General features: G+C 35.6%; 1 protein-coding gene across 1 annotated transcript; it reads left to right on the top strand.

Annotated features, from left to right (window-relative positions):
• Positions 1-370: 370 nt before the first annotated feature.
• exoc3l4 (exocyst complex component 3-like 4) lies at positions 371-15,453 on the top strand. The gene is made up of 14 exons (XM_048204387.1): positions 371-617; positions 1,938-2,230; positions 2,507-2,587; positions 3,015-3,239; positions 6,465-7,092; positions 8,588-8,705; positions 8,813-8,938; positions 9,506-9,606; positions 10,731-10,829; positions 12,973-13,096; positions 13,417-13,539; positions 14,405-14,557; positions 14,642-14,760; positions 14,851-15,453. Exons 2-14 carry the CDS (start codon positions 1,963-1,965, stop codon positions 15,065-15,067), a joined length of 2,382 nt encoding a protein of 793 aa, XP_048060344.1. The 5' UTR covers positions 371-617; positions 1,938-1,962; the 3' UTR covers positions 15,068-15,453.
• The last annotated feature ends 560 nt before the right edge of the window (positions 15,454-16,013 follow it).

The following is a 16,013-nucleotide window of genomic DNA, read 5'->3' as shown; positions in this document are numbered from 1 at the left end:
CTTCAGTTTGGTCAATACAACTTCCCAGTTTTGCTAAAACTCAGAATTATGCAGAGGATTTATCTTTGTTGCAACTTACTAGAAGATATATAGGCTACTAACCATTTATATAGGCTATATATATATATATAAAGCAATAGGGCACAGGCCTTGCTGTATTGTGAATACGCTGTATTTTGCTCAAGGGAAACACAGACTAATGCTTTGCATAACCACTATTTTCTTTTTCTTCAGTGGTAGGCACAATTGTATTTTCATAGATTATGGGAATCTGAAAGTGTAGTGTAATCATTTTAAAAACTGTCAAGTCAGTGAAAACAGTGATTCATTTGTCAAACTCGTATTTTAGCTGAACTCTTGAATCTGACGCTAGTTCCTGTACTAGGCTACCTCATGCGGATTAACAATTAACAATGCACCTATTCAGTGACGTTTCAAGGTGAATCCCATGCGAGAACCAGGGTTTTTCGCAGCTCGTATTTACGGGAAAGTAATTAGTTCAGTCTTGCTGTTGAACCTGTCGGTGCAGTGCGTTTGCCAAATGTTTATGTTGGAATAGATTTTAAGATAAAAGACAATTACCAGTGGCAGACTTTGACAAGAAACTCGGACCTAAGGTGAGTGACGGACGGCGTTCGTTTTACAATGCCATGTTTTACGAACATATTTATACATTAATATAAAGTAGCCTAATAACTGCTACGTTTGTCTTTAAACGTGTTTTTAGAACTGACTGACCTTTAAAAATATATCTTTCTCCCCAGCCTTTAATCTGGGGCTGAAATCGCTACGTCGTTTCAATAACACATACATAAGCGTCAGAGTTAAGTGCTATAAAAGATTAAAACTTATGTTACATTAATGTAATGTGCAAATTAACGGGATTCCTTTGAGAAAATGCCGAGCTGTTGTCCGTGAAACATATTGAAAGGGTCGAAAAGTCTATAGTTTAGAAAGAGAGCACAGCCTGTATCTGTATTTTCGGTCTCTAAAGCACTTCAATTACTTACGAACATTTATCATGGTGTAATGTGCTCAAAATACCACACATGGTGTTGCTTTTGGTATAAAGCAGACATTTCCTTCCTAAATTAGAGTCTACTTCCAAGAAACGGTCATCTTTTGGTGTAAGAAACATATGCTCCCATTTACACTGAGAAATATTATATAGCCTAATAAATAAGTTAAAGTGGGCCAGCATATCAAGTCATATAAAGTTATGAGTTAATTATTAACCTGTACAGAAATAAGTGTATTTAAATGGCAATGAAGTGCTTTGTATAATACAGTTACAGTAGTGCAAATGTAGCTACTAAAGAATCTGATGGCACAAATGGAGGCATGAATGAAGATAAAAGAAGTTGACATTTAATTATTGTGTAGGGTATTAACATGGACAGGAGAATTAAGTGTCCAACTTGGACAATACAAGTAATGCACTTAACCAGCATTGCCTCAAAGAATCTGGGCTATGAAGGTTCTTTCTTCAAAATATGTGTATTGCTTGTTTTTGCTTTTAACTATAAGAGACATCCTAAGCTTTCCATAAAGGTGTAATGACAGGTTAAGTGGCGTATAGATCCTAATTAAAAATTGTCCTACTTTTTTTCACCCTATGTGTGGTTAATCTATCAAGTTTGGGACTGGTATTGTGAATTTATTTAATGATTTTATATACGAGTTCATGTCTTTCTGTTGTTATGACAACATGTAGGCCTATGCCTTCTACAAGATTCCTCTATGGTGAAAAAAGTCATGTTGTCAGTAAACAAAACAAACCCAAAAAAAAAAAAAAGAAAGAAAGAAACGAGATCATGATGTACCTGCTGATAGATTCAACAGTTCATTCTCACATTCGGCTCACAGTCAAACCTTGCATTGCCTTTTGGCACAGTATTTCAACATTTCTTTAAAGTTCTTTATATATTTTCTGCAAGCTTGATCCAACTGACGCATGGCAAAATGGCAGAAACTAGAAAAGAAGAAGTAGACGGGGGAAATGAGGTTAATGACCCACCAGAATGGGGTGAGGACGCAACAAAGGATTTGAAAAATGGTGGAAAACAGATGGAAAGTCCAGTCAAGGAGAAGAGTATTGGACTTATGAAGTCATTCAGAGCGAGTTTGAAAGCTGTGAGTCCTATGTCATCGAAAAACAAAAGGTCAGAGAGCACAGACAGCGACCAAAGCCAAATCTCAAATTCTACGTTACGATCACCTTCTTCTCCAAGTAAGTGTATATCTATAACCTGATGAAAAAGTGTTGTTGTTATTTAATGACAATGACTTTCCAAGGTCAGAGTTGTAAGAGCTAAAGCAGAAGATATGGTACTTATAAAGTAAACAGTATTAGTTTAACTTAACTTCTGGTAGCCACAGAGCAGAATTGTACTAGCAGATCCTAATCATAAGGAACCATGCTAGCCTGTATAACAGATGGTAGTTGCATATAAGGCTTTTTTCTTTACTTTGGTTTTCTAAACCCCTTGCATGTTTCTTTATTCAGGCTTGAGCAGAGGATCGCCCTCACAATCTTCATTTCAGAGTCCCAAGGCAGAAAAAGCTTCTGTTACCAGAACTATGTCAGGTGACTGGCCTTTGCATGTCACTAGATTTACCTCTAGACAAGTGAAATATGCTTTAAGCTACCATGACAGGATGTGTTGATAGTAAATGTTGCAAACAATGAAGAAAGGTTTATAACTTAAATGTTAACTGTGTTCTAAAATTCACAGAACAGTCAATGAACAAAAAAATATCTTTATATCCGGTTTATTAAGATGCATAAGGTACACAAAGACACTGCATAAGTGTATATTTGAGATATTAGATTATTCGGATGTTTTCTTTAAACTATAAATTTTCATTCATTAAAAGGATCAAATTTAGGGTAAAATGAGCTTTCATATTACATGGTCATTTTTTTTTGTTTGTTTGTTAGAGAACATTTGCTCAATTGAATGTTACACATAATGACATGAATCATCCCCAGTAACTGTTCATTTTATTCTCAGATTCTGCAATTGGATTAACAGGTACACTGGCAAAGAGGGGAGCATCGATCAGGCAGAGTTTGGGTCTGGGACCTAAAAAACACAAACAGGACCTACTTGAACCTGTCACAGAGACCATAACTTCATCTGAAGAGCAGAAATCAAATAGTGTGGAGAGCATAGACAGAGTGTTGGAGCTCAGAGACACGTATACTCTGCCTGAGATACCAGCTTTGCCTTTGTCAGGTGAGTGTTTAATCACACAAGTAGTGTGTGTTCTCTCTCTAGGTAGTTGACAAAGAATTGTTCAACATCATGGTTTGACTGATTAACATTTTTGTTACACCATTAAAGGGTTAGTTCACCAAAAAATGTAATTTTTGTCATTACGTACTCACCCTCATCCATGATTACATGATATTTTTAGTGATATTTGTAAATTGTCTTTCTAAATGTTTCGTTAGCATGTTGCTAATGTACTGTTAAATGTGGTTAAAGTTACCATCATTTATTACTGTATTCGTGGAGACAAGAGCCGTCGCTATTTTCATTTTTAAACCCTTGCAGTCTGTATAATTCATAAACACAACTTCATTCTTTATAAATCTCTCCAACAGTATAGCATTAGCCCATTAGCCACAGAGCATTTAGCCTCAAACTCATTCAGAATCAAATGTAAACATCCAAATAAATTCTATACTCACATGATCCGACGCATGCATGCAGCATGAATGACGAATATCTTGTAAAGATCCATTTGAGGGTTATATTAGCTGTGTGAACTTTGTTTATGCACTGTATAACTGCACTTATAGTCGAGAGCTCGGGAGGGCAGGGAGTGAGAGATTTAAAGGGGCCGCGCAGCCTGAATCGGTGCATAGTTAATGATGCCCCAAAATAGGCAGTTAAAAAAATTAATTAAAAAAAATCTATGGGGTATTTTGAGCTGAAACTTCACAGACACATTCAGGGGACACCTTAGACTTATATTACATCTTTTGAAAAGACGTTCTACGGCACCTTTAAGATATTTTTGATGAAATCCAACTGTTTTGAACCACACATAGACAGTAACGTCATTACACCTTTTGAGGTCCTGAAAGATAATAAAAACATTGTTAAAATAGTCAATGTGAATGCAGTGGCTCAACCTTAATGTTATGAAGTATGAGAATAATTTTTGTGCTCAAAAACAAAACAAAAATAACGACTTTTAACTGTTGTCATAAGCAGTTGACGTAATGAACGCAGTGCAGGCTTTCGTGTTCTATGTCAGGACAACGACTCATTATTGGCCAGCATTCAGACGTAAATGCGGAAGCCTGCACTGCATTCACTACGTCAGATACCCTCGGATTTCATCAAAAATATCTTAATTTGTGTTCCGAAGATGAACAAAGGTCTTACGGGTTTCGGACGACATGAGTGTGAGTAATTAATGACAGAAATTTCATTTTTGGGTGAACTAACCCTTTAACTTTTAGGTCTTACTTGAATATTGTTTTTGCTCATGTTTTCTAAAATACAGTAGGTCAAGTCAATATCATCTAAAAAAAGTTGTTCTTGGCCCTGCAATGTTGGTCTTTACACTGAAAGGGGGCTGGGGCCCACCGTCTTTTACCCCCAAGCCTGAAGTGTCCCGTCGGCGGGACACCACCCCCCACGATAAAATTCATAATCAAATTACTAAGCAACCACTTGTAACTTCATAAAACATGCTCCGATTGTGGAAAATTGGACATCATTATTTACAGCAGACTCTCACAATTAAAAGGAGTCCAACCTGCACAATCCAGTAAGCCGATCACGAGTTATTGCTTATGCAATTACGACACATAAAACCCCACAAGCGCACAGATGCTAACTGAAACTAAAATGTAGCTTTAACATGGAACTTTAGCTTATAACTTCATGAAACATGCATAGATTGTTGAAAATGGCACAACATTACTTACAGAGGATGCTCCCGATTGAAATGTCTCCAAGATCAACAAAATCCCAAGAGCCGTTCTACAAGTTACTCCATGTGAAAGAACGGTTTTAAAATGTCCATCAGAGGGCGCCAATGGCTAAACAATAAGGCTACCTTGATTCCAAATGCTGTAACTTTTGATTTCTTTATGCGATCACCACAAAATTTGAGCCAGATATAGCTCACATATAGTGGAACATCACCAAAAAAATGAATGATCCTGCTATCATGCTACCATTTCAAACGATACCAACCTTTTGACTTTCCTTACTATAGTTTGTGTAAAAAAAAAAAGGAAATACCCTCGGGGCTTAAAGGGTTAGTTCACCCAAAAATGAAAATTATGTCATCATTTACTCACCCTCAAGGTGTTCCAAACCTGTATAAATTTCTTTGGTCTGTTGAACACAAATTAAGATATTTTGAAGAAAGTTTGCAACTAGACTCCTTTGGGGCACCATTGACTTCCATAGTAGAAAAAAAAAAAAAAAATACTATGGAAGTCAATGGTGCCCAAAACAGTTCAGTTTCCCACATTCTTCAAAATATCTTCCTTTGTGTTCAGCAGAACAAAGAAATTTGTACAGGTTTGGAACTTGAGGGTGAGTAAATGATGACAAAATTTTCATTTTTGGATGAACTAACCCTTTAAGGGGTTAAACTTTATAGGGGCTTTGAGCCACCCTTATCATTTTGTTTGGGTTCCTGTGAATTCAAGCAATGAATCTTCTCTGAAACGATAAGAGATCATAAAACAGGCATGCCACAACAACAGCAACAAAAGAATTGTAAAAAGCAGTTTAAAACAGTCTTATATGGTGTATAGCCTGTCACACTGCACAAAACAACCAACATATACTGTACACTACACTTGTTGAATTTTTTATATACATTTATTTGGCATTAGCACATTAAATTGATAAAAAGTGACAATAAAGACATTTATAATACAAAAGTTTTATTGCTGTTCTTTTTGAACAAAAAAATGTTTCACCTTTTCCACAAAAGTATTAAACAGCACAACTGTTTTCAACATTGACAGTAATAAGAAATGTTTCTTCAGCTTTACCATGACAGGAATAAATGACATTTTAAGATATATTCAAAATATTTCACAATATTACTGTTTTTATTATATTTTTGATAAAATAAACACAGGCTTACTGAGCATAAGAGACTTCTTTCAAAGACATTAAAAAAATCTTAATCTGTAAAGGACTTCACATATGCTGACATTACCCAGACCACATCATAAGATTATAATCAGAATCCCTTCAATTGCTAATCTATGGTAAACAGAGCATGGATGGGATATTTTTGGAAAGCATGAGCTCATAATGTTTAGATCTAGAGTATCATTCCAGAGTGAAATATAACAGCTGGTGATGCAAGTGTGTTATTGATCCAGTATAACGACACAACTCCTGCAGTAATCCATTTACTAATATTTTGCTTTTCCCCTCCTCTGTTCTCCCTCTGTATTGTGTTATTTGCTGCAGTAATGGAAATTAACAAACTGATAGAGGGGGAAGTTTTAGAGGATGCTTATGTGAATCTACTCTCTCTACGTTTGGAGCTTCAGCGGGAGCGTCAAGCTCTAGATCAAGAAGACTGTCCCATCGAACTAGTGCATAAGGAGAAAGACCTCAGTCTGCTTTATGGCACACTAAGAAAAAAAATGTCTGCCATTGTATGCAAATCCAGTGATGAAAAGTACTGCAGTGCTCACAATAAAGAGCTGTTGGTGTATGTAGCATACATTATCCTGGAGGAAGAGAAGAGACAGGGAGAAACAGGAGCGATGCAGGGATGGAGGGAAGCATGGAGGGATGCGATACGAGACGGGGTTCGAGATACTCTAAAGAAAGTTCACCTGGACAGCCGTGAGCAGAACGCTTCCTGGTTGGCAGTGCATCTGGGGCTTCTGGGTAAAACTGTGGTGGAGGATTTGGAGAGAGTGAAGACTCAACTTCTGAGCTCATATCCAGAAGACTTTAAAGTGTTTGAAACCTATGTGTCCTGCCATCATGAGGCTGTAGGAGAGCATTTAAAGACACTTCTGGGAAAGGTGACAGAGCTGAAAGATTACTACGCTCTTCTAGATTTCATTATTCATCGCTACCCCAGGTAAGTATTCAATTAGATTCTGTTTTACTAAATACAACTGGTCAGTATCACCTAGAAATCTTTTTGTTGTTGTTGTTGTTGAAGAAGAAGTAAGTCATGCTGTTCCAAACCTGTATCAATTTAATTTTTGACACACAAAAGTTGATTTTTGTTGAATATCCTGGCCGTTTGTTCCATATAATGAAAGTGAATGGGGGAACTCAAGCACAAGTCAGGAAATGACAATAAAAGCACCATATACAGTATGTATCATAAAAGTGATTTGTATAACCTACGGTACACTACCATTCAAGAGTTTAGGGTCAGTAACATTTTTTAATGTTTAAGAAAGAAGTCTCTTAACCTCACCAAGGCTGCATTTATTTGATCAAAAATAGTCAAAACCATAATGAACTTTTTTAAAATACATTTTAAAATGTAATTTTTACTTGTGATGGAAAAGCTACATCATCTCCAGTCTTCAGTGTCACATGATCCTTCAGAAATTCTAATATGCTGATTTACTGCTCAAGAAACATTTCTTCTTACTACTATCAATGATGAAATCAGTTGTGCTACTTCATATGTTTTATACAAGTTAAAAAGAACAGGAACAGCATTTATTTGAAATAGAAAACTTTTGTAACATTTTAAATGTCTTTACTGTCACATTTGGTCAATTTATTTGGTCCTTGCTGAGAAAAAAAAATCTTACTGATAATAAAACCTTTGACTGGTAGTGTATATTCAAGGTCTTGTGGAGCTGTACAGTAGATTTGTATGACAATTTTTAGTCATTGTTCACTGAAACACCACATCAGGGTTGACATCAATGGCATGTAATAAGAAAATAAATAGCATTTGATGCCATTGACACCAAACCTGGCATGACGTTCAAAAATGGATTCACATAACTCATTCACATGAGCCAATCAAAAGACTGATATACTGCATCAACCAGAGGCTCTTCATGTGAACTTTCAGAGCTCCAAACATCCACTTCTCAAATCGTGAAAGGTCTAGTGGTCTCTACGCGTTTTTAAATGACCCAAAACTCCAGTTTGATAAATAGCTCTTCGTGATTTATTCCAGTCCTCTTCAGACCTTATATGGAAACTCATGTATGAATCAGTTGCTGAGATTCATTGTGAAGTTGGTTTCACAAAAAAGCACAGAACCAGACATTTAAAGGATGTGCCTTGGGAGTTGAGAGTCACATGTATTATGACAGATTATGAGATTTCAACCCCTGGTTTCACAGACAAGGCTTAAGCTAGTCCTAGACTAAAATACATGTTTGAGCTGTTGTAGCTGAAAGTAACTTATACTGACAGATCTTAAAATATGTTAGTGCCATTGTTTTGTCTTAAGATGTTTTTTTCTGGTGAACATTTATAAAATGCCCTAATTGAACTAAGGCCTAATCCTGGTTTAGGATAAGCCCTGTCTGTGAAACCGGGCCCAAGAGTTATGATGTGACTGTAACTTAAACTGTATTTAACTGCTGTTTCCATAGTGAGAAGATTATGGGAAGCTGCTCTCTGCAGCCAGAGCTGAAGGAAGATCAGAGAGTGCTTTCGCTGGACAAAGACTTCCTTAATCAGATTAAAGTCAAATACTGCAGTCGCTTACAGGTAGCACATCTGTCATCTGAGATAACACTAGTAGCGAGACTGTACTGACAGTATGATTTAGTTAAGTACGATTCTGAATTCAGTGTCCAATCCTGTGCTCTTAATAGGCTGACATGAGAACATCACTTGACAGAATTATTGAGTTGGAGAATGAGGAAATGTGGAGAGAAAGGAGAAAACCAAACATTGATGAGGGAATCTACAGCTCACACATTGACATGGACATCTGCACAGTGAGACTGCACTTTCATAATTAGCTCACCTTCCCTTAGTTTTAAATGGAAGTCAAATGAGGTTTAAAGGGAAGTCCTTTGATTTCCCATTAATTTGTTTACCAATAGAGGGCAGTATAGGACCTTTTTCTTAATTTATACTGGCCCCAAAACTATTTAAACACACATAGCACAATCACACTTTGCAATTAAATCATTTCCAGTTTTAAGTGATAAAAATAGGTATAGTAGAGAACACACACACAAAAGTATTTGGACACTTAAAGAGATAGTTCATCCAAAAATGAAAATTCTGATAATTCATTATTTACTCATTCACAAGCTGTTACAAACCTGTTTCTTTCTTCTGCTGAACTCAAAAGAAGATATTCTAAAGAATGTATGTAACCAAACAGTTGATGCACCCCATTGACTTCCATAGTATTTTTTTCCCCCCATACTAAGTCAGTGGGGCCCATCATCTGTTTGGTTGCCAACATTCTTCAAAATATCTTCTTTTGTGTTGGATTAAACTGCTCAATTCATATTGATTCATTTTAAAATGCCTTTATATGTTTCCTTTCCAAGAATATTAAAGGGCATGTACAAGGATCCAGTAGAATCGATGTGAACCTTGAGCAGAAGGTTGTCCGATCCTGTCTGGAGGAACTGAAGACCTTTCCAAAAAGGTTTGTGATAAAGAACTAACATGCTAACTGGAAGTAAGTTTTGTAATTTAACAGCTCTGAAAGCTTCTGTAGTTTATATTTTATGTGCAGATTGTTTCACTGAACAGCTGTTATATCTTTATTTGCTGATTTGACATTTATTATTGGAGTAAAATAAGGTTTCCTTCTGTGTCAACTCAACCAGAGGTCTCCGGCTAAAATTTTTGATTATGATTAGGGGGAAAAAAAAATAAAATTCTGGTGAAAGAAATACATAAATTATGAAAAAAGCCAAAATATTAAATGTCATATTGGATGTATATTTACTGAAAAATCCACAATTTTGTAGAGGGGGGGGGGGTGGGGGTCAAAATGTCAATTTTCACACTGCAAAAAAATGATTTTCTTACTTAGAGTTTTTGTCTTGTTTCCAGTCCAAATATCTAAAAATTCTTAAATCAAGAAGCATTTTCTAGACCTGTTTTACCTGTTTTACTGCCATAAATCCACTGAAATGTTTAAGTTGAGCCATATTACCTTGCTCTCAAAAGTGTATTTATAAGAATCTATATTTGAATCAATTTCAGGAATATTTGGAAAAAGGGATTTTGTTCTTTTTAACAGCTTCTGAAGCTAGAATTCAAATACGCATTACCGTAACTACATGCTGCTGCATTGGCATAAAATGCAATTTTACTAATAGACCTATCAACCTTGGTGTAAAAATAAAATAATGATGCTGTCATCTTTCTATAGTAATTTTTACCCCCCTGTAATCTGGCTCCAATTTTCACACCCTTCCATGAAATAGTGGATTATTCAGTAAATTTACATCCATGACATTTAATATTTTGGCTTTCATCGTTTGTCTTTCTACAGAACAAATATTAACAAAATCAATAATTTGAGCCGTGGACGTTTCTGAAATTTGTTTGATTTTACATGAAATGATGCACATAATTTTCAGTCCCCCCCAATCTATTCATGTGACAGACTTTTCTCACTTAATTAAAACCACATCGCATTAAAAAAATCCCACATTTATTCCCCCGCCCTCAACAATATCTGACAAATCACGTGATCTTAGATAAATATATTTCTTTTTACATCTCTGTATCCCTGACTGTTGTTATTTGTCTCTGAAGGTTTGAGTCAGCATTTGTTGAGTGGAGCAGTCCTCTCTCTAACTCCTCTCTCTGGGCAGAGTATCACATCAGCTACATCAACAGCTTTAGTGCACTAAAGTAAGTCGTTTACACAACACACAGCCCAAAATTAAATAGTTATTTTCACTGAAACTATTTTACATACGTGTTCTTGAGGAGTAGAAATAATATATAACTTTACATGTCTAGTTCCAAAATCAACATTATCTCATGAGCACCCATTGAGAAAGATTATGTGATTACAAAGCCAGGAGGTGGAGAAAGCTATTTGTTAACTTTCACATTCATCTCAATGGCAGAATGTTTATTTGAGCTTCTAATCTTTACCTATCATCACATAGTTCAGACACCAGCTGTTTTAAGCCAATCACCTTAAATGCCATGAACCCATAAATGAAAAAAACAACAACCCATAAAACAAACAATCTGTCACGTGATTTCCAGTAATTCATGCTGCACAGAGGCAGTCAGGCAGTTGGCAGGGGAAGTCCCTGACGCTGGGGAATGTTAATGCGACGTAAACCCCTAGATGTGCGTCGCTAAAACTTAAACCAATGATCTTGCATGGTTCTAACTAATAAAAGGGGTTATTAGAAGAGATTTTAGATATGAATGCCTTAAATATTACAAAGCAGAAAATACTGTATTAAGGTGTTCATTATTATGACATAAATTCATCCTCTTGTGTGCCTTGTTGTTAGCTGAAAAGGCAAGAAACCCCTAAGCTTATTAGCTGTAACCCAATCCATTTGCTAAATGTCATACACTATCATTCAGAAGTTTGGGGTAAAAAGTATTTTTAAAATAAGTAAATAAATACATACATAAATAAATGTATTTAGCACGGATGCATGAAATTGATCAAAAGTGACAGTAGAGTTTTACCTTATAAATGTTGTTCAATTGAAATTTGTATCCAGCAGAGAATCCTGAGGAGAAAGAAGCATATTAGAATTATTTCTGAATGATCATGTGACTGGAATAATGATGCTGAAAATTCAGCTTTGCCATCAGATGAATTACAATTTAAAATATATTAAAATAGAAAACTTTTGAAACTCTAATAATAGTAATAATAATAATAATTCACAATATTATTGTATTTTAAATGCAGCCTTGATGAGTATAACACTTTAAAAAGAGCAAAATCTCACAGACCCCAAACTTTTGAGCAATAGTGTATATCAGCATACATCCACGAGTTGTCAATTTATTTCTGGTTGGTTGGATGTATTTGTATGTATTTAATGTGTGTAAAACTGAACGATTTCATTGGTCTTACTGTTGTACGATTAAACTATTGTGATTTTTATGCACTAAAAAGGTTTCTAAGAGCCTAAATCACTAGCTATGTTTCCATCCACCTATTTTTATGTGCATAATGTAATATTGCATTAAAACAACCGCTAGATGAAAAGAATTTGTTCATAAATTCAAAAAATGCACATAAAATACTTAATACTTGCTCTATCAAGGCAGATTCATTTTTATCCGATAAGAAGACATGAACATAAACTACGACGGAAACACATTTACTGAATAAATCCCTTGATGTGCAACAAAAAACTCACATGACATTGCCTCAACAGTGTGATTAGATAACCGAACTAACCAGCGGAACAATTTCATTGCACAGCATTGCAAATGTTGGTTTGATCATTCTGAAATGCCTGAGCCAAAGTCTGTCATCAAAATGATTAGGTATAATGTCCTCCCAGAAGTGTCTCTCTCATTTATGATGAAAAAAAGAACTTCTGTTTTTATTACAGATATTTTGCGCCAATTTCCAAGGAGGTGATGATTTTGTTCTCTTGAACGCATGGGGTGGAAACGCTTTATTCACAATAGTTTTATGTGATATTCCAGTTTTGTGCACAACTTTGGATGGAAACATAGCTAATGTAGCATTGCTTAACAAACAAACAGACAAACAAACAAAAAGATTAAGTAGTGAGCATGTCATTGTACAGTCCTTTGTATAATAGAATTCAAATCTGGATATAAAAAAAAAGATAAAATCTAAATGAAAATAATTATTTTAGATGTTATTATTATTTTTTTTTTTTTACTTTACAAGATAGATAAGAAAATGTGGACAAAGAGCAAAATACAAACTGCATACAGACAAAACTCACATTTTATAATTTTTTTTTGCTTTTTCGCTTTTGGACAACTGTAAAGTTGACAATAACAATTTCAACATTTCAATTTTTATCTGCAGAGAGCACATGGAGAGCTTTAAGGACAGCTGCCCCATTCCGCTAGAGCTGGTTCGAAGGGAAATAGATGGACTTACCACCAAATTGAGTCGATCTTTGATGGATCACTTCAAAACGGATGTCAAGGTGTGAGCTTCTGAAATACTCATTGTTAACTTTAATTGTTAAACAATGGCAATAGTTTGAGAGACACACCAGAAAAAATTAAGACAGTACCATTCAGACAGTAATAACAGGCAAACTGACCTGATATTCACCTTTTATGAACAATTTTACTATAATACAAAACTGATATAAAAATTATATTGTGCAGAATCCTAAAAGTAAGTAAATAAATCACTGAATTCAGTCATAATGTTTGTGAATATGCATCTAGAATTTAATAATTAATTGAATGTGTAAGATTTATAATGGAGTGAGTGAATATTAAGTGCTTCTGTTTGTAGCCTTTCCTCAGGAGACAAATGACAGGAAAATGGTTTTCATTTGATGAAGACTTTTCACAGCTGATCAAAAGAACTAAGATTCTTTCTGAACAGACCAAATACATGAGCCCAAAACATAAACAGGTGAGACTATGACCAGCTTATTAAAGGGTTAGTTCACACGAAAATTAAATTTCTGTCATTAATTACTCACTTTAGTGTCGTTCCACACCCGTAAGACCTTCGTTCATCTTCAGAACACAAATTAAGATATTTTTGATAAAATCTGATGGCTCTTTGAGGCCTGTATTGCCAGCAAGATAACACTTTCAGATGCCCAGAAAGCTACTAAAAACATATTTAAAACAGTTCATATGACTACAGTGGTTCAACTTTAATGTTAGGAAGCAACGAGAATACTTTTTGTGCAACAAAAAAACAAAATAACGACTGATTCGAAACAAAAGATTCGTAAAGCTTTGAAGCTTCATGAAGCAGTGTTTTGAAATCATCCATCACTATATATTGTTGAATAAAGTCATTATTTTGGTTTTTTGGCACACAAATGTATTCTCGTCGCTTCGTAACAATAAGGTTGAACCACTGTAGTCACATGAACTGTTTTAAATATGTCTTTAGTAGCTTTCTGGGCATCTGAAAGTGTCAATTATCTTACTGCCAACGAAGGCCTCACTGAACCATCGGATTTGAACAAATATCTTCATTTGTGTTCTGAAGATGAACGAAGGTCTTACAGGTGTAGAACGACACGAGGGTGAGTAATTAATGACAGAATTTTCATTTTCGGGTGAACTAACCTTTTAAGTATATACACACATAATACACAATTGACCGCACAGAGCAATGTGCAGGTACCCTAACCTCTGTGCCACAGCTCTCATGTCACATCTATTAGTAAACTGTTAACACCACCCATCAATTTAATACACATCTTCATGTATTTATTGTAAAATCCCTCTCTTTTCTCTGCCTTATCTTGTTTATGCAGGCCTTTGTGAATGAAGCTCACTTTTTCGTGGTCAAGGAATATGTTTCTCAGCTCATGAAGAATAACTACTCATGCAAAAACAGGAAGAATGAGACGGCTGCCACTAAGATTGCAAATCAGTGGGAGGAACTGAAGGAGATTTTCCAAGAAATGGTATAATAAAATGCATCTTTGAACACCAGTGCTTTTTAATTAAAACATTCCAACATATTCCTTACTGCATCATTCTCTTTATAGCATTCTACCTCAGATTGGCTCCATCCAGTCGGGGACCAACTGAGCAAGATCATTGGGTGCAGGAAAAGTGATGTAAAACTTAACCTACAGCCACTGGTTGAAAACTATCCAGACATCAGGTGCAAGTCATATTATGTGCTGGCGATATCATTTACAATTTAACAAATGTTAATTTTACTTTAATTCAACAAATGTTTCACCCTTTCCAGAAAGAGCCATCTTTCAGCTGTGCTGTACTTCCGAGGAATTATAAGAGGCAGAGAAAAGCACATTATACTACAGCGATTGGCAGAGCTGAAAGAGAGTGTTGGGAATGCTGGGAGTAAAGAGCATGCTCTCTTTAATGAGATTCAAGCAGCAGATAACACAGAATGCCTGCCTGGTACAACTTTCTCCTGTCTGTCCTTCATCATGCCAGACAGCTAATCCAAAGAATTGTACTTCATTTGATTTGAAGTGGAAATAATGATTATACTGTTTGATAGTGACAGTATGCCTAATAATATGAGCGATAAGGAATGGTTTCATGTCACTGTGAATGATTCAGTCTTGTATTCTAACAAGATTATTTGGTAAATGTGTTTTTGTCTATTATCATGTGGAATTCAGTGTAATTGAGGGTGACACTTTAAATCTAATTAGACCATATTGTAAGCATAGTTTTAAAACAATGCCATTGGCCTTTTGGTGATGATAATGTGATATTTCTAGATGCCACATCTTAGACAAGAAGCTTTCTCAAAAGTGCATGCCGATGGTGTTTCAGAAGTCCTGCACAAGCAATTAAAAACTCACATTCAGGTCAGGTTAAACTGATGTCTTGTTTCATTTAGAAATGTCATAATGCAGAAATGGGTTGTTAATGTTGAGAACCATATCACAACATCCTTAGTACACCACCAAGGTCTCTAAACACCACATCAGTGCACTTTGCAATAGGCATGCATTAGGCTATAATCTAAATTGATGTATCATATTTCTTCTTAAACACATATCCAATTTTAACCACTGTTATTTGAAAATTAACTTCTGGATTTCAAACTTGGACAGTGTAATTTTTGGCCCTTTAGCAGATGAAGCATAAAACTGCATGTCACTCACGGAAGAATGTTGTTTTGTAATAACGGGAGTTGTTCTTCGGCTCCGTTCTGCGCGGATTAATCTGATGGCTTGAGGACCACCATGTAATGTATGCTGGTACTTACCACTAGGTGGAGCCCTGTATACATTTCAGTGTCACAACAAGGATACGTGTATGCTGGTACTTACCACTAGGTGGAGCCCTGTATACATGTATCCTTGTTGTGACACTGAAACAACAGAACAAGAAATGGATTCACCGTGAACAACTTGTGGGTTGCGTCCGAAAACT

Source organism: Megalobrama amblycephala, linkage group LG10 (genome assembly GCF_018812025.1).
Source record: "Megalobrama amblycephala isolate DHTTF-2021 linkage group LG10, ASM1881202v1, whole genome shotgun sequence".
NCBI lineage: Eukaryota > Metazoa > Chordata > Actinopteri > Cypriniformes > Xenocyprididae > Megalobrama > Megalobrama amblycephala.
The sequence above is the reverse complement of the archived record's forward strand: the minus strand, read 5'-3'. Positions and strand labels throughout refer to the sequence as shown.

Bases quoted from the DNA above. Each gene is read 5' to 3' on its own strand.
- exoc3l4 (XM_048204387.1), top strand. From the start codon at position 1,963: ATGGCAGAAACTAGAAAAGAAGAAGTAGACGGGGGAAATGAGGTTAAT. The intron at 7,093-8,587 runs GTAAGTATTCAA...CTGTTTCCATAG, and splicing joins ATTATTCATCGCTACCCCAG to TGAGAAGATTATGGGAAGCT. The intron at 9,607-10,730 runs GTTTGTGATAAA...TTGTCTCTGAAG, and splicing joins CTGAAGACCTTTCCAAAAAG to GTTTGAGTCAGCATTTGTTG.